This window comes from Rhinolophus sinicus, chromosome 17 (genome assembly GCF_057876585.1).
Source record: "Rhinolophus sinicus isolate RSI-liver-muscle chromosome 17, RSI-T2T, whole genome shotgun sequence".
Taxonomy (NCBI): Eukaryota; Metazoa; Chordata; class Mammalia; order Chiroptera; family Rhinolophidae; genus Rhinolophus; species Rhinolophus sinicus.
The window spans coordinates 79,045,236-79,069,592 of NC_142517.1; the positions used below are offsets into that span (position 1 = coordinate 79,045,236).

At 34.5% G+C, this 24,357-nt stretch overlaps 1 protein-coding gene across 7 annotated transcripts in view; it reads left to right on the forward strand.

Moving 5' to 3' along the window:
• The window catches only part of SENP7 (SUMO specific peptidase 7), a 115,742-nt gene that overhangs the window by 36,285 nt on the left and 55,100 nt on the right, over window positions 1-24,357 (forward strand). For 3 of the 7 annotated variants that reach the window (XM_074332590.2, XM_074332581.2, XM_019711204.3), the window contains 2 exons: window positions 10,880-11,077; window positions 18,723-18,917. The exons of 2 other annotated variants lie outside the window; for them this stretch is intronic. In XM_074332590.2, coding sequence (XP_074188691.1) covers window positions 10,880-11,077; window positions 18,723-18,917 — 393 coding nt within the window. The remainder of the gene's footprint in view (window positions 1-10,879; window positions 11,078-18,722; window positions 18,918-24,357) is intronic. 2 more of the 7 variants (XM_019711206.3, XM_019711205.3) reach the window with 2 other exon arrangements.

Below are 24,357 nucleotides of genomic sequence, written 5' to 3' on the forward strand. Positions count from 1 at the left end.
GTTTGTGTATATATATCTATTTTGTTCTTACTGTAAGAGTGGACATGTTGCACAAAACTAACCCAGCTGCTTTCATTTCACTTCTCGATACATCTGCATTCTACCAACACTTTCTATCTTTGGCATACTGATACGTAAAGAATGACTGAAAGTAAAAGGAACTGAGTTGTCTTATCATTCCCTTTCCTGCAGTGTCATCATTTTCACTGTAAGTGGTTGGCTAATATAGGAAAGTAACACCAGTAGGAAAGGATACAGTAGAGTACCTTGTATACTTGTGTTTCTTAGGATGCCATCTCTCCCTCTCCCTCTCCCTCTCCCTCTCCCTCTCCCTCTCCCTCTCCCTCTCCCTCTCCCTCTCCCTCTCCCTCTCCCTCTCCCTCTCCCTCTCCCTCTCCCTCTCCCTCTCCCTCTCCCTCTCCCTCTCCCTCTCCCTCTCCCTCTCCCTCTCCCTCTCCCTCTCCCTCTCCCTCTCCCTCTCCCTCTCCCTCTCCCTCTCCCTCTCCCTCTCCCTCTCCCTCTCCCTCTCCCTCTCCCTCTCCCTCTCCCTCTCCCTCTCCCTCTCCCTCTCCCTCTCCCTCTCCCTCTCCCTCTCCCTCTCCCTCTCCCTCTCCCTCTCCCTCTCCCTCTCCCTCTCCCTCTCCCTCTCCCTCTCCCTCTCCCTCTCCCTCTCCCTCTCCCCTGTCCCTCTCCCCCTCCCCCTCTCTCCTTCCCCCTCCCTCTCCCTCCCTGTGTGTGTGTGTGTGTGTGTGTGTGTGTGTGTGTGTGTGTGTTGGAACCACTGAATGGTCTGAATGAAAAGTGTAGCCTTTCAGGACTTTCAGTGCCTCTGCTTTGCCTTGTTATCACTGTGAATCTCATTGAACTCTCATACATGGTGAGACTATCAGAATTTTTTGTTCATGAACATCTCAAATATATGTGACTAGAACAGCCAGGAATCGTGGACACACGTATTAATATGATGAGTATCTTCTTAGCTCATGTGCATGCTCCATTGTACCATGAATTTCACTTACAAAACGCAGGTTCCAAGATGAAATTGTTAAGAATTTCAGGATAGCAATAGCAGAGCATTAAAAAAATGTGGGGCTTTGAGCTTAGAGCCCTGTATGCTGTGTGGATTACATGTTCATGAAGCTGGCTCTGGATGCAAGTGAGATACGATGGAAATGGGTACTAAGAGCAGCTTCAGATGAAAAAGAGGATCATCAATAGGTGGTTAAGAAACTTCTAGTATAGCTCAAATTAAATAGGTGTTATGGTTTGAATGTGCCCGCCCCACCCCAAATTCATATGTTTCAATCCTAATCCCCGATATGGTATTAGGGGCCTTTGGGAGGTGATTAAGTCATGAGAGAAAAGCCCTCATTAGTGCCCTTATAAAAGGGACCCAGGAGCTCTGTTGTCTTTCCTGCCATGTGAGGACAGTGAGAAGAATGCTAGCCATGGATGAGAAAGTAGGTCTCACCACATATTAAGTCTGCTGATGCCTTGATCTTGGATTCCCGTAGCCACCTGGACTATGAGAAATGCATGTTTGTTGTTAAGCCACCCAGTCTATGGTGTTTTTGTCATAGCAGCTTGAGTGGACTAAAACATTATGAAAGGGGACTAGACAGAGGTATGCAATTTATTCTGTTAACCATATGACTTGGGGATTCAAAATATTCAGTCAACTAGTGGTTTTAGTAGTACCTCAGAGTCCAAAGCAGTTAAGCATCAGTGGTTTAATTTCAAAACATCAGCTGCAGTATCTTTCTCATTCCAAAGAAGCTTGTTAAAGCATTTGGCCAGTTGCTAGGTAACAAACTGATGTACTGCGGTATCCCAGGCGACTACAGTAATAATTATTTTTTAGAGCCCTGGAAATTATTCTAATGGTTTTTCAATCCAAATTTTAGCTAAATGTACTTGTATAAATTAACAAAAATGTTATTATTTAATTGTTTATAATTTGGCTTTAATAAAGAACACTAATAAGGTAGACTCATTTTCTTAAGGCAATATACATACTGGGGGTGCCAAAAAAAATGTATACACATTTTAAGAGTTGTTGTCTATGCTCAAGCAGTAGTTCATAATCAGAAGTGTCTGGACGCGAATGGTAACCACTTTGAGCACCTCTTGTAATTGCAGAAGTCAAATGTGACTTGTAGTCATCTTTGATTATCTATATATATTGATTATTACAATTAATACAGTATTTTCCTTTCTTAAAATGTGTATACATTTTTTTTGGCACCCTCTGTATTTTTGCACGCTCTTAATGGCTTTTAATTACTTTTACTGATGTACAGTTTACATATATATGAATTTTATGTGCATATTTTGGTGACAAATTTGCACGCTCATAGTACCACTACCACCACCACCACCACAATCTCTGGAACATCCAAAACTTCAAGTGCCCTTTCCCACGTATCCCTCAACCGACCCACTTACAACCCCAGGCAGTCATTGATCAACTGTCTTTTACTGTAGATCAGGTGTGTCTTCCTAGAATTGCAAATATATGAAAACAACAGTATGTATATTCTTTTGTGTGTGGCTTCTTTCACCAAGCTAATATTTTAGAGATGTGTCCATATTGTTGGATGTATCAGTAGTTCATTTCTTTTTGTTGCTGAATAGTATTCCATTATATGAAAATAGTATGTTTATCTGTTGCAGAGGAAAAGCTTTTCCTTTACCCTCTTAGATTCTATGTCTGGGCCTGAGGATTAAACTGACATAAAACAGATTAACAGGAAAAATGCATACACATTTATTTAATATTTTTATGTACATACAGGAACCCTTGTAGGAAAAATGAAGACTTGAAGATGTGTTTAGGACTGAGAGCTTATATACCTTTTTAACAAAGAACGATAAATTTGTGGAGAAGCGACAAGACAAAAAAAAAGGGTTAGTGCTTCTAGGTGCAGTAAATTGTTGAAAAATGACTAGAAATATGAGAGAAACTAATGGAAGATAAAGGTTATTTTAGATTTGTTTGTATAGATCCGTAGTGGTGTTGACTCCCAGTCTCCAGTGATAAAAATGTCTTCCTGGTACAGAAAGAACACCTTTCTCATGGGAAATTATATGACACACTTTTAGGTGGAAATGGAAGGTCAGACATCCCTTCCTGCAGCTGCTGTTTCTCAAGTGCCTTCAGCTCATAATAATCAATATGCCAAAGACGCTTATTTTGGGGTGTTATGTTCTTATCCCCTTCAGCTGGACATTTGGGTTGTTTCCATTTTGCGCTACTATGAATAAAATTGCTATGAATATTCATGTATAAGTACCTGTATAGACATGTTTTCATTTCTTTTGGGTACATACTTAGGAAATGGATTGCTGGGCCATTGAAAGTATATTTTTAACTGTGTAAGAAACTGCCAGCTTTTCCAAAAATGATTGTGTCATTTTACATTCCCACCAGCAGTGTAGGAAACTTTTAGTTCCTCCTGAACCCTGACAACACTTGTATGGTCGGTCTCTTTTATCATCATCCCTGGTAATTGATGTATAGTGGTATCTTACTGTGGTTTTAATTGCGTTTCCCTGATGAATGATGATGTTGAGCATCTTTTCATGTGCTTATTGGCATTTTGTATCTTCTCTAAAGTGTCTGTTAAAATCTTTTCTTCCTCTCTGCCTTTTTTAAATGACAATCTTTTTTTTAAAGACCATAAGATAATATTGATGATATTGAGTACTTTTTCATGTGTATATTGGCCATTCATGTCATTTTTGTGAAATGTGTAACTCTTTTGTCCATGTAGAGTGAGAAAAAAACCCTTTTTCTCTGCCTTCCTAAATTCTCTGAATGGGGTTTTACAATTTAAACTGGCAAAATACAGGTTAATAAGAGAAAAACAGTTTATTAACACCTGTGACATGCATATATGGGAGAGGAACTCAAAGGAGTGGTTAGAACTTGGGTTTATGTAGCATCTTAACAAAGAACAATAAATTTCTAGAGAATTGACAAGACAAAGGAAAAAGGTTTGAGACTTCCAAGGATCGCAAACTGTGGGTTGGTAAATACGGGGGAAACTAATGGAAGATAAAACTTTTTTTAAGTAAGGCTTGTTCTGTAGATTTCATCTCTAGGCTGATAAGAGTGTCCAGTGCTAAATAGTCACAGCTTTCTTTTAGGCAAGTGGGGGATGGACGGACAGCATTTATTGCCTTCTACTGTTTCTCAGTTATCTTCAGCTCAAAATAATACTTATGCCATAGTGACATATTTTGGGGTGGCATATTCGGGTTTTCTGTAACTATTTTTTGAAGGGCAAGAAATACTCTAAATTAAATTACGAATACAGAAACCAATTACTACCTTCATTGTAATTGTCACTTTACTGAACCAAAAAACAGGCTTTGAAATTTGAGGAAGGATTATTTTCTTTTGATTTCTGAATTTATGTAGCTAAGTTATATATTTAAGTCATATTTATGTATTCATTGAATGTTTATTCAGTTTTGCTTTCTTTTGAAAATTTTAACTTTAAGAAACTTCAAACTTTTATAGAATCACTAGTATATGTGCTTTTTCATAGAGAAATAAAAATAAAAAAAAATTTTCCCCCTGCTGTGGTTGTGCTGTTTTCCTACAACTGCAGGTTTTCAAATGTATAAAACAGTGCTACAGAAGAGACCTAGTATATTATTTAGTGGGAGTTGTAGTTTTAGACTCTTAAGTACATGGATCAGTGATTATTGCCCCTTGTAAATGAAAAGTAGAATAATGGTTTATAGCTTAGAAAGAGCTATTTTGTAAATAGATAATTGGATGGTTCTGAAAAGCCTAGCTAAGTTCTTTAGCAGAGATAATAAGTATATAGAATCTTGGGTTAGGTGGAGCTCTCCATTTAGCCGTCCTCTATTCTTTATGTTTACTGTAAAATATAATGCGCCTACCAAAAAGATGAATAAAAGACAAGCAGTTTAATAAATTATATATTATAAATTATTTTTTATAAGGCAAATATACTCATATAACCACCATCCTTGTACAAAATAGAAAACTATGCCAGAAATTGTCTTGTGCCTTTGCAGTTAGAACTCCTCTCCTCCCTTTTAAACTAACCTATCTTCTAGGTAACTTTCAGGGTACTACTTTCCTACTTTCTTGGAATAATATTGTCACCTAAGTTGTGTCTCCCTAAATGTTAAGTTTAAGTTTTATTTTGTCTGGTTTGAATATTGTGCTTCATTCTCAAGTTTCTATTTCAGTATCCATAGAAATCTTATGGCATTTACATATAGAAATTAAAAAATTTTTTACTTGAATAATTTTGGGAAAAAACATTGCTGACTTCTGTTTTAGGATATTATTAGTCAGCCAAATTACAATGAAGCCAAACATATAAACATGAAATAAGCGTTTTCCCAGAGAATCCAAATTGTTTTTTTCACTTAGAGCCACCCAATTAGAATAATTAGTAAGAACACCAGTGGTTATTTTCCAACATAAACACTTATTTGGTCTGGGTGAATAGGAAAATGACTTTTCCCAACATTGGATATTTTTAATTAAAATTACCATTTGATAATAATTTCCCAAATAATTTAGCAAATTACTAATAGTTAGTAGTATTCCCAGTAGACTAAAAGTATACCTTATATATTAAGATTTTATAAATATTTTCATTTGATCCTTTAGAATTTTGAGTTGTACAGTTGTAAAACCTTGTAAAAGAATAGTTTAATATCCTGAATGCAAAAAATACATATTCATTTCACTTGTCAATTGATAGGTTTTGGCTATGTAAACCTGAGCTGTTTACCATTCTTTAAAAAAAATTCGTTGACATCTGTCTTTACATAAATAGTACTTGCTTAGTATAGAGAACAGATAAGACAAGTAGAAAACAGAAAAAAACAAAACAAAAACGATATGTGGACAGAACTGAATCCTTGAATCCAAGAAGCAAATAGAACACCTAATTACCTCAATCCCAACAGGCCTTCTCCAACGCACATTGTACTGAAGCTGTCTAAAATCAACGACAGAGAAAGAATCCTCAAGGCAGCCAGGGAAAAGAAGACGGTAACCTACAAAGGAAAGCCCATTAGATTATCATCAGATTTTTCAGCAGAAACTCTACAAGCCAGGAGGGAGTGGAACCAAATATTCAAACTATTGAAAGAGAGAAATTATGAGCCAAGAATAATATATCCAGCAAAGATATCCTTTAGATATGAAGAAGGAATAAAGACCTTTCCAGACATACAGAAGCTGAGGGAATTTTCTAATACACGCCCTGCACTACAAGAAATACTAAAGGAGGCTGTTCAATCACCATCAACAGGGACAATTTGTGGCAATCAAAACATAAAAAGGGGGAGAGTAAAGGCCTGAACCGGAATATGGCAATGGAGAAAGGAAGCATGCTGAAGAAAATGGAATACTCTAGGTATCAAACTTTCTTTTACATAAACTTAAGGGTAATCACTCAAAAAAAATCCAGAACTGAAATATATACTGTAATAAAAGAAGAAACAGGGAAACATCATAGAATACCACCACACAGAAATAATAGACAACCACAAAAAGGCAAAGAAACAATAGAGACACAGCCTTACCAGAAAACTAAAGATAGAATGAGAGGAAATCCTCACATACCAATAATCACCCTAAATGTAAATGGACTGAACTCACCAATAAAAAGGCACAGAGTAGCAGATTGGATCAAAAAACCAAACCCAACCATATGCTGTCTCCAAGAGACACAGTTCAGCTACAAGGACAAGTATAGACACAAAGTGAAAGGGTGGAAATTGACACTCCAAGCAAATGGTATCCAGAGAAAATCAGGTGTAGCCATACTGATATGGTGGCCAAGACATGGGAACAACCAAAATGTCCTTCGATAGATGAATGGATAAAGAAGTTGTGGTATATATGCACAATGGAATACTATTTGGCAGTAAGAAAAGATGATATAGGAACATTTGTGACAACATGGATGGATCTTGAAAGTATAATGCTAAGCGAAATAAGTCAGACAGAAAAAGCAGAGAACCATGTGATTTCACTGATATGTGGTATATAAACCCAAAACAACAAAAGAACAAGACAAACAAATGAGAAACAGAAACTCATAGACACAGACAATAGTTTAATGGTTACCAGAGGGTAAGCGGGGTGGAGGGTGGTAGATGAGGGTAAGGTAGATCAAATATATGGTGATGGAAGGAGAACTGATTCTGGGTGGTGAACACACAATGGGATTTATAGATGATGTAATACAGAATTGTACACCTAAATCTATGTAATTTTACTAACAATTTTCACCCCAATAAATTTAAAAAAAAAGAAAAAAACCGATATTCAGCCACCTTAAAATTTAAAGTAGAAGATTTTAAGAGACTAATAATATTCCATTAAATGGCTTTATCGTGGTTTACTTAACTATTCTGCTGTTGCTGAGCATTTAAGGTTGCTTTTATTTAATTGCTTTTATAAATAATACCATGGTGAATAACTTTTCCCCGCTTCATGCGTAACTTCCCCCCCGCCCCCCATATGTCATACTTTTTTTGGTACGGGATTTCAGACATGGAATTATTTTGATGAGAATGTGACACTCATATATCCTTCATCTAGATTTACCAGTTATTAAGCTGTTTACAAATCTGCCTTCTCTCAGTCTCTTTTCAGACATGTATGTAACTGCATGTTATATACACACACACACATATATTGCATATATTGGGGGAACCATTTGAAAGTAAGTTGCAGACATCAAGGCACTTTGCCTCTGAATACTTCAGCCTACATTTCCTAAGGGCCAGGACATTCTCTTAACAGAATAACTACAATGCATTTTGAAGAAAATTAACAATGATTTCATATTGTCATCATATATAAAGTCTAGAATCAGAATTCCCTGAATGTCTCCCAAATACGTTTTATTATTTTTGTAAATCTAGGATCAAATTGCGGTTCATGTGTTATATTTTTTGGTTATTATGTCTCGTTAGAATAGCCCTGCCTTTCTCTTTTTTAAAAAACCATGACATTGACTCTTTTGAAGAATCCAGGCCAGTTGTCTTGTAGAATGTCCTACAGTTTAGATTTTTATGACCTATCTGGTTTTGTCCTTATGATTACGTTCATGTTGCATTCTTTTAAGAATACTTCATAGCTGATGTCATTTGCTTATTGCAGCATATCGATACATAATGTTTGCTTGTCCCACTGTGGGTGCTCCTACATTTGATCACTTGCTTAAGGTGGTAGCTGCCAGATCTCTCCATTGTAAAGGTGGCTTTCTCCTTTGTAATTAATAATCACTTGTGAACCTAATTATGTTTGTATTGTGCTGACACCAAGGTGGCTGAGTACTGATGGAAAAGAGTCACAAGACAGAGTATATTTGTGACATAAATTCATGATTATTAGTCTCACTAGATTCCTAAACTGCAAGATAATCCTGTGTTTCTCTAGTTAGGTTGTGTTCGCTCTCACCACAATGATGATTTGAAACCTTTCCTCTTCTCAAGGCTGTATTCCTAATACCTTCATATTAATTTGGAAAGATGATCTTGGTTTCTTCTACTTCTTGGAAGAAGGAAAGGGGTGCCACTTCTTCCATGATAAACCAGCATGGTGGAGCAGTTAAGAGTGCTAGCAATAGAGTTGAGAGTGTATGGTTCTGGATCCCACTTTCACTAACTCACCCATTTTACTGTGGGCTTAGTTATTGGGTATTCTATCTTGGTCTTCTCAATTGCAGAAGAAGAACTACCATTGTATCTCAGTGTAGTTGTGAGGATTAAATGAAGTAAATCATTGTAAAATGCTTGAGTAGCATAGTGCCCGGCATATTTTGCATATTCAATAAATATTAGCTCTTGTTATGCCATTTCTTAGGAAACTTACTGTGTTAATTATTCTGTCTCCTGTATCTCTAGCCTCTCCTACTCTGTTGACCTCTTTCCATAAGCACTTAAGCTTTCACAGACGTTTTCTATCTTAAGCTAACTAACCAACCAATAACTAAGAAACCTTTCCTGTACCTCCCATCTATCTTCAGCTTTTGTCCTATATCCTCTATTCACAGCCACATGTCTACTGTCTACATTTTTTTGTTTCCCTTTCCTCCTTTTTCTCATCCCACTGTGTTCTGGTTTCTGCTCCCAGCATTCCACTAAACTACCCCTGATAAAGTCACCATTACCTCTCTAAATTCATTTTTTATTTCCCTTTAACCTTAGTGCTTGCATTTCATTCTTCATAAAAGATCAAGTGATCGTTTAAAAATGCAGCTCTGATCTCATCATTCTCTTGTTAAAACTAGTATAATAGATTTCTATCGTTACTGATATAAAGTCTCAAATTCTAAATATAGTTCACAAGGTCCCGCCTAACTGCCCATCTTTATCTTGTACAGATTTCCTTTTCACTCTAAGCACTTGAACCAGGCAAGTTCTTTAATTTCCTTGAACAAACGTTACTTATATATGAGCCATTTGCATTTTGTCCCCCTTTTTGGATAACTCTCCATTTTACACCTGTTTCTTTTGGATAGTGCCTATCCTTTGAGGTTTCAGCTTCAGTGTTGTATTCTCAGTAAAACTTTCCCTAACCTGGTTCAGAAAGGGTGCAGCCATCTGTGTTTTGTCTTAATACCACTCATCAGAATTGTAATTAAATAACTAATTGGGTAATTCTTCTCTGGTAGGTAAGCTCCATGAAGGCAGGAACTGTAACCACCTTGTTCATTGCCGAATCTCCAGATTCTATTAGTAGAGTTGTTTGTTAGCTGCTAGCAGGTAGTCAGTATTTGTTGAAAGGGTGAATTATTCTTATTCACTTAGAGAGATGTCACTCATCTCTTTATTCGTTCTAAAACCTCTAGATTATTTTTTTTAAAAACTCAGATTGTTTGGCGTTCCAGTGCATATTATGGAGGTTGCCCTGAAGACTTGTACCCCCTCCTTCCAGATGGTTTGAAGATATAGCCCCAAGTAGCTGCTGTAAACAAGTGATTTCTTTGAAATCTGTTTTATTTTTAAAATACACGAGCACTTTGCTTTCTGTTTCTTAATATTCTTATGTTTGTTAAATAAACAACCAAACTGCCTAAAACTGGTACCAGGGAGGAGGATAGACACTCTTATGATTAAACATTTCCTATTCTTTAAGTCATTCCTCATTTGACATTGTTTCAAGTCTACTTGGTAACCTGTTTACACTACTGCAAAAGCTGTATTCCAAGGTACCAGAACTGAACACAGTTCTTCAAGTATTATTAGCACAAAGATGTATTGAAGGAGTAATGGGCAAAATGTAATGAGACAAACTGACATTTATCAGTTTTACTCTTGAAATTGATACAGGTACAATAAAAGGAAATGTTTTAAATTGACCTGTTTCTAGAAATAAGGTAAAATTAAATCTATATCTTAAGACTGTATAAGCTTAAGACGGTAGATGATGTACTGTTGCACTCTTAGTTTTAACATTGTTTTCCAAATCAACAAATGCTAAAAGAAGAACAAATTTTTAGTGCAGGAAGTGGTTGCCTCTGTGAAGAGTTGTGTGTATTGTGTATTGTTGTTCCACTCACAGTGTGAATAGGCATAGATGGGTTACTAGGAATCCAGCAGCTGTACATGTATGTGACTACAGTTGTAGCATACTAGATGGAATTCTGAAGAAAATCCCAATTTCAGTGAAATAAGCTTTACTTTTTAATATATGTTCAAGAATGGTTAGACAAATGTTTTACTTATGATATTTATTATTCTAGTTAATTGCTTGAAGAACTGAATTTAGAATCCTTGGAGGTTTTCATTTCTTATAGCTTGTGATGACTTCATGTATTATACAATGTTTAGTACTGTATGTATTAATTATTTGTGTGTGTAACAGGCAACTCAAAGTTATGTTGACGAATGTCCTATGGACGGATTTAGGACGAAAATTCAGAAAGATCCTACCTAGAAACGATGCTAATTTATGTGATGCCAACAAGGTGCAATCAGACTCATTGCCTTCGACATCTGTTGACAGCCTAGAGACATGTCAAAAATTAGAGCCTCTTCACCAAAGCCTTAATTTATCTGAAAGGTATGTTGTTCAGTATTGATTTTGTTCAACTCACCACGTTTTGAAATAATAATATAAGTCCAAATTCTTAAAAATGAGATTGTTGTTGGAAATGATCTTTAAGAAAATCTGCATATGCAGGTGTGACCCAATGAAAGCAAATCTTAAAGCTGACCATCTTAATTAATAAACTTTGTGATCATTCTGTACTCCATTAAGTAGATTAACAGAATTATTTTTAAGAGCAAGTATCAGTACATTTAATTTACTTCACAATTTGATTCATGTATGCACACTTTTAGAGATTCATTTATGATATAAAATGAAGAGATGTATCTAGATAGGTAATGACCTAGATGAAATAACATCTAAAAGGTATGTTAAAGATGCAGAAAATAAAAAAGATAAGTTAACATACCTTTCAAATGTTATTTAATCTAGGTCCTTACCACTTTTGACTTTTTTGAGTTTTCTTTTTAAAAGAGGAGATGATGTTGAAATATTGCTACCAGATCTTTAATATAAGCATGCAGTTTAATTTTGAAAAACAACAAGACAAGATTTGTTTTGTATTTTTTAAAATAATTGTGTATGGAGTTTGGGGCTGAAAACTAGGAATTAGTTCTGGGAAAATTTGATCTGTAACATAATATTTTTTAATGTATTTCCATTTACAGTTTTAATCTTTAAATTAATAGTTTTTGGGGGAGGTGCTTTGCTTTCATTTGGAATAACCTGTCATTAGCTAGATAGTGCTTTGGTTATAGGGTCTGTAATCTGAATGACAGTGTGTAAGTGTTTTAAGCCAAGATTCGGATAAAAATCACTAACTTTCAACACTTATTTAAAAAATAAAAGTAGAACTCTGTCAAAACATATGAACATAATATTATACATTAATTTTAAAAAGGATACGTCTTTTAAAAAGGCAAAAACATAAAAAGCTAAGTAATGAGAATCTCCTTACTAGATCATACCTGATGTAAATTTAACTTTCTAAAGTATCCTAAATTTATAGAGTCAGACAACTTAGCTTCAGTAATTATGAAGCAGTTTGCTCTCATTGTTCTGGATGCTAGCATTTTCCCTTTTTAGTATGGGTGAATTATTTCTTTATTGTGCTGATAGATCTAAATAAAGGGGCTACTTAAAGGAATGGCCCTTCTAAGTCCTTTGACTATTTTGAAAAGAAGCCGCAACTCATCAGTCCTCTCATTTTCTTTTCAACTAGAACAGTGTGATTAGAATAGTGTAATGTTCCATCCTTTTACAAGAACAGTTTTTTCCACCAGGAATTGTTAGCTAGATTATGTGTTCATGAAATTTAAATGTAATATGAAGAGTCCCAATAAGAATCTAATTTGGTTTTTACTGTGTATGTGTGCCTTTCTTTGATTCGCTTCCTGGGGTGAACAACCAGCTAGTCTAGACCTTGTCCCTCAGCTCCAGGTGTCCTAAAGTTACCTTGTTCAAAGTGAATGCGTCATCTTTGTTTTTAGACTTGTTCTGAATCTGTATCCCCTCCCTGTCTGAGTATATGACTCTGTACACTCAGTTCTCCAAATTAGAACTTGGAATTGTCTTAACTCCTCTTTTTTCTTTACCCGTCATAGCCAGTCATCTATCATGTCTAGTTATTTTTACCTTGTAAGTCTGAATATGATCTCTTCCCTAACTTTATTGACACTGCCTCAGTTCAAGCCCTAGTAACTTTATGCCTTTAATACTATGATATATTACTACGAGTGTAACTGGATTGGGCTTCCTGTGCATAGTCTTTTCCTTCTTGGATATTTCCCTATATTGTTGCCAAAGTATTCATTCTCAAAGGCAGATATTACTTGTCACTTTCTAGTTTAACATCTTTCTGTGACTCCACATAACCTTCATTATAAAGTTTAAACTCCTTAGCTTGGCATGTGGGGTCCTTAATGATCTCACTTTTGCCTGTCTCTAGCCTTTCATCTGTTCACTCCTCCATATTTGTACTGTGTTTTAGACTTAGGGAACTATTAGTAGCGGACTGAATGTATGATACCTCTGAGCTCATGCTGTTTGTTCTCTTGTAGGCAATCCACCTTTTAGCTTTTATTACTGACTTCCATTGGTCTTTAACATTGAGCTCATATGCTATCTTTTGGGAAGTCTTCCTTGGTTCTACTAGCCAGTCCACTGCATTTTGATCCCTTTCTTTATCTTGCTAACAAACCTGTTCATATATCATATAACTCATTACTCTATATTGCAGTTTCTATTAGGTTGGTGCAAAAGTAGTTGCAGTTTAAAAGGTTAAAAATAATTGCAAAAACCGCAATTACTTTTGCACCAACCTCATAGTTTCTCTACCTCCCTGAGAGTAAGCTTCATGAGGGCAGGGGCTACATTTTATTATATTTTTCTTATATTCGTAGTACCTAGCACAGTACTGGACCCATAATGAATGCTCAGTAAATGCTTGCTGAATACAAGTAAGAGATTGCTTCTCAGCAAAGTTATATTTCCAGTCTTTTTGAGTAGGGAATGTAATTTCCTCCATTAGAACCAATTATTTGCTCTGTAATTTTGGTGGATATAAAAAAAGAACAGGAAAAGAGATATTATAAGCTTCAAATAAGTAAATTGAAAACTGTTTAGGTTGTGGCTTTGGATAGATGTTTTCTGTCTGGGACTTGCTATCTGGAATAGGAGACTTATACATTCTTTAATCTTTGCTTAACATTTATTCATTCATTCTTTCATTCACTCATTGAAGGAGAGCGCAGCTCACAATGGCCCATGTGGGGATCGAACCGGAAACCTTGGCATTATCAGCACCACGCTCTAACCAACTGAGCTAACGGGCCACTCCCAGTCTTTGCTTAACTTTGACAGGATGCTTTTTGTTTTATTTTTATCTTACTTAGCTAGGATTTCATCATTTCAGAAAGATGAAAGGGAGAAAAAATTATTTTTTGTTTTAAATTTTATCTTGGAGTTAATTGTCGAGTAAACCAAAATTACTCATTCAATTCCAGAAATGGCATTTTGTTAGAAATTTTATTCGCATTCTGGGATCTAAAGGTAATGATCTAAGTATGTTGCCTTTTATGGGAGGACAATTTAGCCTTTTATTTCTGGATAAGATTGAGAAGAAAAATAAGTTATAAAAAAAGTGTCAAGAGTTTTAGAAATATTAAACTAGTAGTATGTGGAATGCACAAATTTCTTCTTAAATAAGTAAACCATATTTTAGTGTAGGTTTTATCTCCGTATGTGGTTTTATAGCTATTTTCTTGGGAGAAAATTTCTAGATACTTATGAACCTTGTTTCAAGTGGCAAGAAAGAGCCTGGTGGGACCAACCACAAGGCTTTTGAGAAGATAAACCATCTTTCTCCTGCTTTCATCAATTGGCACCAGAGATTTTTAGAGAAGTATAGAGACAGTATATACCCATATTTCATTAAGAAAAAGTAGAGCCTGGTTCTTGAAGTTTCCCTAAATGGTATAATTATATTTATTCATATTTTTCTTAAATTTACATATGTTTGAAGTTTTTAAAAAGTACATATTCCAGATATGGTGATGGTAAGACTTTTTTGATACTACAGTATTTCTATCACCTTAAGGTTTCTTTAAGCCAGCAATATTTTACTTGAGTGATAATTTATTCACTTAAAATTTAGCTTAGTAAAAGAGCAAATTTAGAAAATTGTGAATGCCTTTAATAAAGTTCTTCAAAAATTTATTTTTTTCCTCTACATAGCTTAGGAATGGATTTATGAGAACTTTATTAAAACATTACATAGTACAGTTTTAGAAAAGCATTCATGTAAGTTATACCAAAATGAAAACTAAATTAGTATTATAATTTTTTGTGCTTCTTGTATTATAGCTTTATTACTAAATGTAATTATGTTATCTTTCAACAAGGGCTTTATTTCTTTAAAAATTTGTTGTTGACATGAAGTTTATGTTAATAGCTCTTAACAGTTTTTCAGATTTACTCCCATTTGTTAAATTCTTTGAATCTTACATTTACCTTGCTACGTATGCAGGGAAGACACCTACAATTTGTAATTAAGAAAATTAAGAATCAGAAAAAATAACCATGCAGAGACACAGTCAGTAAATGGTAATACTTCTCAGGCCAGTATACTTTCTGTATTATACTTTCTGCATTTCTACTTACTGCATTATAAAATGTTGTTTCTGCTTTGGTTTAACATACTATATTTTTAAGTGTGATTTCAAAACATTGTTAAATAAATTCTGTTGTATTTTACTGATACTATTTACATACTTTGGAAAAAAAATTGGATAGACTGTGTGAAATGACAATTTTTAGTCCTTCCTTCAATATTGAAATAGTATGAGAGATGAACATTTATATATTTCTTGTAAAAATTCCGACTCTCTTGAAATGGGGTTATCCTTAGAATTTCCATGGCAGTGCTCATTTATATAATTGTGCACCAAAAGATAGCTTTGGTATTATGAACTTACAAATCTATAAAGTCATCACTTTACAGATGTGTATTCTGTAAGAGTGTCACACAAAGCTTTTTGTTTCCTCAAGGTACTCAAATTGGGTAAGTTGTCAATAGTTGATGAAAGATGATTGGGCTACGGCTCTGTTTTATGAAGAATTGGGTATACTTATAGGCATTGATAGCTAATTAGGTATTTTTGTAATAAGATATTTTCATCAAGATTGGAGAATATGGTAAATTATGACAATTTAGCACTATTTATAAGAGGATAATTTATAACTTTGAGCAATACTTCAATAATAGGAAAATTAAAGTGAATTTCTCTTTATTGTGTACTTACTATGTGCCAGGACTTGTGCTAACTGCTTTACAGCTTAACAACTGAGTAAGGTAGATATTATTCTCCCCATTTTAGAGATGAGATCAGTGCTAAGAGGCATAAATTAAGGTAAGTAATTTGCCTAAGGTTATATACAGTTATTAGGTACTAAAATCAGATCCTGACCCAATGTTTGTCTGACTCCAAAGCCTTTGCTCTTAACTCCTGTGCCATACTGCTTTTTACTCTAATGAATTTTAATTTTTTCCCATAAGTAAAGTAGGAATTGGACTTTAGTACATATTTTATATGATATCTAATTTCATTAATGTTTAAATATTCTGTTTGTTCTTTAATTTTTTCCTTGTGGCATTTATTCACATAGTAATTGAGTGCTTTCTAATTGGAAGGCATATTGTGGTAGACATGCTGAGATAGTTCCTTAAATCTTCTGACAGCTTCAGAGTCCCTCTAGGGCTCTTGTGCTTTAAAGATGTGGCTTCTGCTGCTTGGTATACAATCTTTCAACTAGTTTTGGGTGAATTTTGAAAATTTTCTAGGAAAGACTTTTAGCTATTTGTTTAACTTAAAAGGTCTCATTTATCCTCTAAAGTTCTTTTTTCATATCTCTTCTTTGCTTTTTCTTTCTTTAGCAGCAAAACAAATCATGTAAAATTTTATTTTTACTTAAATATTACGGTTTCTGGGTTATCTTTTATTATGGGACACATTTTAGAATTTAGTAATGATAGGGGAACGTAAAAATAATATTTCATCAATTCTTAAAATGAGTTATCAATTTAGTATATCAGATTCTCTCATCTCTTAAAAGTAAGTAAAATTTTATTTACACTATAATATTTATCTGGGACAAAAACAGTTCTAACCTGAATAAAATTTTCTCTGCTAACATTCCTGTATGTTTCCTAAAGTACTGAGAACCACAACTGAGTTTCCTTTAATGATTCATTTCATAGCAATTGCTAGTGTGAAGTCAGATAAAATAAATCTTGAGACTACTTACTAGTCCTATATTGTCCCCATTACCACTTCAAATCCAGGATATTAAGGAGGGTTCTGTCAGGCATCAGATGTACAAAGCAGACAATAATAAATATTAGGTTGTCGCAAAAGTAATTGCTGTTTAAAAGGTTAAAAATAATTGCAAAAACTGCAATTACTTTTGCGCCACCCTAATAGGATCCTTAGAGATTTAAATCATACGAGGAGGTCCGAAAATATCTCTGCCCTCCCCTCCTCATAATTAGTGGTTGTATTAGATGGCAGACTTTCTTTCCCTTCTTCTGCACTTAAACTCTGAGTTCAGGGAATTGTATTTACTATTCATCTTTGGTTTTAGATCATATATGCTTCTTAATTATCGCAATACTTTTTTGTGGTGGTTGTGCTGGAAGTGGATATTTTAAAAGATCTGAAGTATTGACAGAAAAGCTTAGTTATTCGGATCCTTTGGCAAGTTACTACTGAGACACAGTGTAATGGAATAAAATTAACAAAACCAAAAGATAATAAATAGGCCCAGGTTCTTTTACTAGGAAGAGTTACTTATACTTGGGCGAGATTTAACTTTTCTGAGCTTTGAGTTCTTCATGTTTAAAATAAAGAGAAAACTAAATTATTTTAAAATTCTCCGAAGCTCTGAAATTCTATGCTGTGTGGAACATAGTGAAAAGAACATAGTGCTTCTATGGAGGGAAAATAAAAGAGTACCTCTCTTAAGTACTACAGCAAATATTATATATGTAAATATATATATGTAAAGTGCTGCTAGTGACACATTGATAACAGCAATATGAAAACTTAAAAAATGCAGTAACAAGAGCTGAAAAAATTAGAAAAATTTGGTTTGGGCCAGCCAGTTCAGGCCAAATGATAGCCTTGTGGGCACATGTAGTGTGGCAAAGTATATCAGTTCATAATAACAACTGGCCAACCAAGGAAAGATTATACTATCCTCTTCTGTTTAAGAAGACACTGGGCCTACATAGTACATTTGCTATGAACCCTGCCAATTTAAAAAGTTTGGAGTTTTAAAAATACACTTTAATTTTCTAAACATAATTTAATTTATTGACTCTTTCCCTGATGCTATTATATACAGCATATACAGAGGGTGCCAAAAAATATATACACATTTTAAGAAAGGAAAGCTATTAAAATTGTAATACTCAATATATACTGATAACAAAAGAGGAATACAAGTCACGCTGGACTTCTGCATTTCCAAGAGTGCTCAAAGTGGTTACCATCAGCGTCCAGACACTTCTGATTACGGCGAACTACTGCTTGAGCAACATTGACCAAAGTGTCCACTTGTATACATTTTTTTGGGACCCCTGGTATATTGCCATCAGTATATGCGCTGTTTCATATAGGAATTTGTCATTATCATATGTGCAATCTGAATGATGTCTTTCTTGTTGGATTTAGCATTTGTCATTTTTCAATTATAAATACATAATTACTTATCAAGGGCCTTTATATTGAATGATAAAAATAAAGATTTCTTGAATTGGTTTGTAGTAATCTGTGTTTTTAATAATGACTGAGAAAGAGAAAGCATTTTTTGAGAAAAATTATTTAAAATTTAAAGCACCCAACAGCATCCATTCTTACAGTTAAAGCCATTGTAGTGGCAAGCTAATCTATGCCAATTTATAATACATAAGTACTTATAGAAACAAAAAACAGAGTGTTCATCCAAAAATTTTAGTATTTACAGGTTGATTTCTAGGATGGTATAATTTTATAGCCTCCTTGTGCTAAGATGAAAATGTTTGAAAACTCAACTTCCTAGAATATATTTTTTACTGCAAACTTCAGTACAGTACAGTGTTTGTTATTTTGTGTGACAGGATACCCAGAGTTATATTGACGAATGTCCTGGGAACGGAGTTAGGAAGAAAATACATAAAGACCTCTCCTGTAACTGAGGCCAGTTTGGGTGATACAGACAACTTGCAATCAGAGCAGCTTTCTTCATCATCTGATGGCAGCCTAGAATCTTGTCAAAATCTAATTCCTCACAAGAGCTCCTTTTTATCTGAAAGGTATGTTTAGTGGTAACTTCACTCAGAATAAATATTACACTTCTTCTCATGAGCCCTCCTCTCTTCCCTCACAGATATGTCTGTTAAATGTGAGGCAAATGTGCTCTGGTGGCTAGTATGACTTTTCTGTCCTGGTGGCTGGAATGGGTGTTGGAACCAACAGTCCATGGCTAATAATCAGTTTCAAAACGTACTGGTCACTCTTCTTGTGTTTTGGGAAAATGGATGCAGACTCTTAATGAAATTTAGTTACCTATTTTAGCATTTCATTCTATTTGTATAGTATAATTGAAATCCATTCCCCTGACATCTGTCTATTCCTCCTCCTTTTCTGTCCTATCCACTCATCTGGCTGGCCAGCTGTCCGTCCTTCTATCTGTCTGTCCATCCATCCATCCATCCATCCATCCATCCATCCGTCCATCCTTCTTGTCTTATTTACTGTTTTTGTATCAGATTCTAGAACTGTACCTGGCACATAGTGCCCAGTAAATATTTGCTGAATGAATGGCTGAATGTATTCCTCACAAAAATGGATTGAGTCAGTTGAATTCCATTAGTAAATGTGGCTTACTGTGTCATCATAAGAGAAATGGAAATGTGAAGTTGCATTTGTTTTAAGTTCTAGAAGAGGCTCACGAGGGGACTGTAAAAAAGAAAGAAATTGTGGGAAAAAGCTAGGGGATGTCAGTTAGTAAATACCAAAAGATCTTTTAACTTTCATTTTTATCATGAACTTCTCTTTTTAATTTTCTGCTTTCAGCAAGTAGAGTAAATACTTTTTATCTGAGTGAAAAATTATTGATCCAGTCTTAATGTTTTTTTTCACCCTGAACCATCCAAAGGTAACTTCTAGTTTGCATTTCTCTTATAAGCCTAATTACATTAAAGAATATTTATAAATGCCTCTTTAAAAATCTATAACAAATTTACAGTTCTAATACATTTTATTTTTATAAACTATTTCTTATGAAATTAAAAAATTTTATGAATTTTTCTCCTTTTGGAAAGTATATTATGTTTCACCTACGTTCTGCTTAGTGACTTATCAGTGATAATTTTAACTTTACACTTTATTTGATCTCTTTCTGAATTCTTTGAAAAAAAATGAGAGTTTTAGTGACATTATCCAGTTACTAATAAATGTAGTTAAATAAATACATGTAGTTAAAAAATATAAATGTAGTATAAATAAATGTAGTTAAAGGCTGTATAGTTAAAGATATTAGAAATACATTTATCATTTTATACTATAGGTGTTTATTTCAGACCATGAGCACCTTTAGGAGAGATATCATGTGTTATTTGCACTTTTACTCAGTGCTTATTAGCTCAATACATTTTGAATTTTGTGTACTTGAGTTAATGTTTATATCAATTAACCTTGAGCTTTGGTTTCCCGAATTTTAAAAACAGAAATAATTTTGAATGACCTTTCTACCTCACAAAATTATTTATTATCTCTCTTAAATCTCACATGTGAGAATTCTTTGTGCACATAAAATATATTAATAAAAATATTATTACTGAAGGCTTATGTAAGACTTATGTCATTTGAATTCCATGGTAACAGTACAGCATAAGTGGTGATTTACCATGAAATTACAGTTACCATGGAATTCAAATGACATCAATGCACATTCTGAAAAATAATGTGTTCTGAAAAATAGCACTAATTGTGAGGATTCTGTGAAACTATCATATTAAGTCTGTACTTTTCAGGCTTTATACCAATCTGGGGATAAGGTTTAATAATAATAGGTCTAAAATTTCTGGATGTTTGTAAAATGTATTCAGTAAAAACTCTAACTCTCCCCAAGTTCTTTTTAAATAGTTATTGTCAACAAAAGTTTGCTGCCATCAAGCTAATGTTGATAGGAGTCCCCAATCTGGGGTGCAGAAAGAGGAGAAACTATTCAAGTGAACAATTTGAAAACTGGGGAAATGCAGCCTCCAGTGGAAAAAGTACATTCTACAGAGACAAAGGGGAAGCCGTCTTTTAGAGATCAAGTTCCCACTTGACAGAAAAAAAATATGGTCCATTTTTATGCAAATGAGGAATCCATGTAGCACAGTTCTGATTGGTTGTGATTGCACATTCTGATTGGTCTTTATGGAGCAGCTCTGATTGGTGAATATAACCACAAATGGGGATACAACTGCATAGTTCTGATTGGATGGGGCAGGTATCATTCCATTGGTTGCAAGATGATACCAGGAAGTCTTGTATAAGGGTTGGCACAGATGCAGGAGCATAGTGCAGGGAGCTGAAAGTTCAGTCTGTAGCTTTCCCCTGAAATGCAGCATGCGTGAGAGGCTTCGGTTGGCAATGGCTGCCAGACTCTCTAGTTATGAATTCGTTTCCAGTTAAACACAAGATGTCCTTCAAAATTTCCAGGTGGTATTTGATGTGAGCCCTGAGAAATTATTCTGTTGATGGTAATTTTTTTATTTATTCTTGCAATAGATATAGACTTTGGAGACAAACATCTGGATTCAGATCTTAGCAGTACTTCTAACATGCTGACTTACCTTAGGCAAGTTACTTATTCTGTGTATAAAATAGGGATAGTAATGTACACCTTATAGAATTACTGTGCAGATTTAAGGAGATGACCTATGTAAAGTCCCTGGAACTTAGTAGGTGATTAATAAATGGTAGTCATTATTTTTATCTCTCTTATTACTACTGATAATCAACAAGCAATTAAAGGCTGTTGTAGCTGATGCTACTGAAATCTTCTATGGTGAGGATGACAGTATCTTATCCTGAGATTATGGCTATCCCTCTTGCCATTACAAGTGCTGCCAAGGCAATTTTCACAGCCATACTAGTATTACCATTTGGTTTAAGGCAGAGTACTACGCTCCTTAAACCAAGCTTTAGTTCTCTCCTCCATTAAAACGAGTTCATTTTGTGGAGAATCCAGAGTGCTCTGTAGAAATAAATTGCAAATATGGCCATACCATCACTTCAGTTGATGGGCCCCATTGGAACTCAAGTACAGTATGAGTACAGCGTAGGCTCAAGGATGAGACTCTTGTAACCAATCTTCTCCCAGTCTGCCTGTCTCAAAATCAGGAAGAGTAAATAAAAATTATTTATTAATAGATTGTCTCAGGAGACATGATGTTCTGACATTATTGTTATCCTGTTATTGTAGAGAATGTGATGCACACTCTAACTCTTGTTATGAAGATATAATGTTAAGAAGCAACTAAAAATTGGTGGGTAAAAGAATGGAGGCTAGGACTGAAAACTGAGGAGGTTTCCTCTGAAAACCTAGCACTTACGCCTTTGATGATGTATATGGAAAATGTTATGTAAATGCTAAAAATCTTACTTTAGCCTTAGCCTGTCTTTAGTGTTTGGAGCTGTTATTACTGACAGATAACCTGAATGGAATTTTGTAGGAAAAAAAACACCTTGTGTTTTATGCCAAAAATAAAGGAATAATAGAAAACACCAAGAATGAGTAGAAAATTTAAATTAATGTGGTCTCCATGAAGAAGCATATTTGTTTTTTCTAGATGAAAATTTATTATTTTAACATACAGATACTTATTAACTTTTATATTAATCCTGTAACAACTTTTAACTCTTTTAACTAGTATTTTTATTGTCTTTATTATGATATTGCACTGTGATTAATGCCATACCTGTCTTTAACTTACTTAGTACAGGCTTGAATTGCAGCTCTGGCAATTTGAATTCGCTTAACTTCTTTCTCTATACTTAAGTTTACCTCATCTGTAAAATAAAATAATAATACCTAAATATGATGGAAGAGTAATAAGAAAATCAGCTTTTCTTTTAATTTGATAACTTCCGCATCAGTACATAGAAATCTTTTTTTATGTATATGTACTTCCTTATGAATGGACATTTACGATATTTGTCATTTTTTGTTTGTATACCAATGCTACAGTAAGTGGATTATCAATATGTCTTTGTATATTTATTCTTCTCAATCTTTATATTGCCATTCTACATTTTAACCATAATTAGGTGTTATTAAAAATTTTTTGATAGCATGTTGGGGAAAATAAAATAGTTGTTTTCATTTCAATTATTTTTTATTTTTAGTAAAGATGGATTTTTTTATTTATTATATGAGTTTTTAGTTTTCATATGTATTGGGGTGTTCCATCTGTTTTTTATTGATTTGTAAGAATTCTTATTAGAATTCTTATTAGAGGTATTAACTCTTTGCTGTATTTGTTGCAAATTTTTTTCAAGCTTCCTATTTGTAATTTTACTTTATTTGTAGTATCTTCTATAGTATAGAAATTTAGAATTTTATTTTGTAAAATCTGTCAGTGTTTGATATATGTGTTTTGGTTTATTCTTGGAAAGATCTCCTCAACCCCAAGTGTCGAAATAGGTCAGTCAACTACTGTTTTAATTTGTGATACTTTATATGAGGTATCAGATCTAGAATAACAGTCTGGAAATTACTTTTCTTATTGAAGTTTTGATTCCTCTTTTGCATTTCTGTAGTTTGGTTTAAATGTCTATGGGTTGTTTTCACCCTTTGGCTATTGTGAATAACACTGTTATGAACATTGGTGTGCAGTGTATTTCAGTATTTTTTAAAATAATTTTTTACTTTTCAATTACAGTTGACACACAATATTATATTAATTTCAGGTGTACAGCATGGTGATTAGACATTTATATAACTTACAAAGTGATCATTTCAATAAGTCCAGTACCCATCTGACACCATATATAGTTATTATGATACTACTACTATATTCCCCGTGCTATATTCTACATCCCATGACTATTTTGTAATTACCAATTTGTATCTCTTAATCTCCTCCCTTCTTCACCCATCCTGCTTGCCCCTCCCCCCAACTCCCAGTGTAGCAATCATCGAAATGCTCCCTGTATCTATTAGCTTGTTTCTGTTTGGTTTGTTTGTTTGTCTTGTTTTCTAGATGACATTTGTCTTCCTCTGTCTGATGTTCTCTACTCACCAAAATACCCTCTAGGGCCATCCATGTTGTTGTAGATGGCAATATTTCGTTCTTTTTTATGGCTGAGTAATATTCCATTGTATGTATGCACCACCTTTTTTTTTTTTTTTTTTAATTTTTTTATTGGGGAATATTGGTGAACAGTGTGTGTTTTTCAGGACCCATCAGCTCCATGTCAAGTCGTTGTTTGCAATCTAGTTGTGGGGGGCACAACTCAGCTCCAGGTTTTCAGTCTAGTTGTGGAGGCCGCAGCTCACTGGCCCATGTGGGAATCGATCCTTTGACATTGGTGTTATGAGCACTGCACTCTAACCACTGAGCCAGCCCGCGGCTCTGCTCCAAGCTCAGGCCGTTGTCTCTCACTGGTCCATGTGGGAATCGAACCGATGACCTTGGTGTTAATGAGCATTGCACTCCAATCACTGAGCCAACTGGCCACCTGCGCCACCTTTTATTT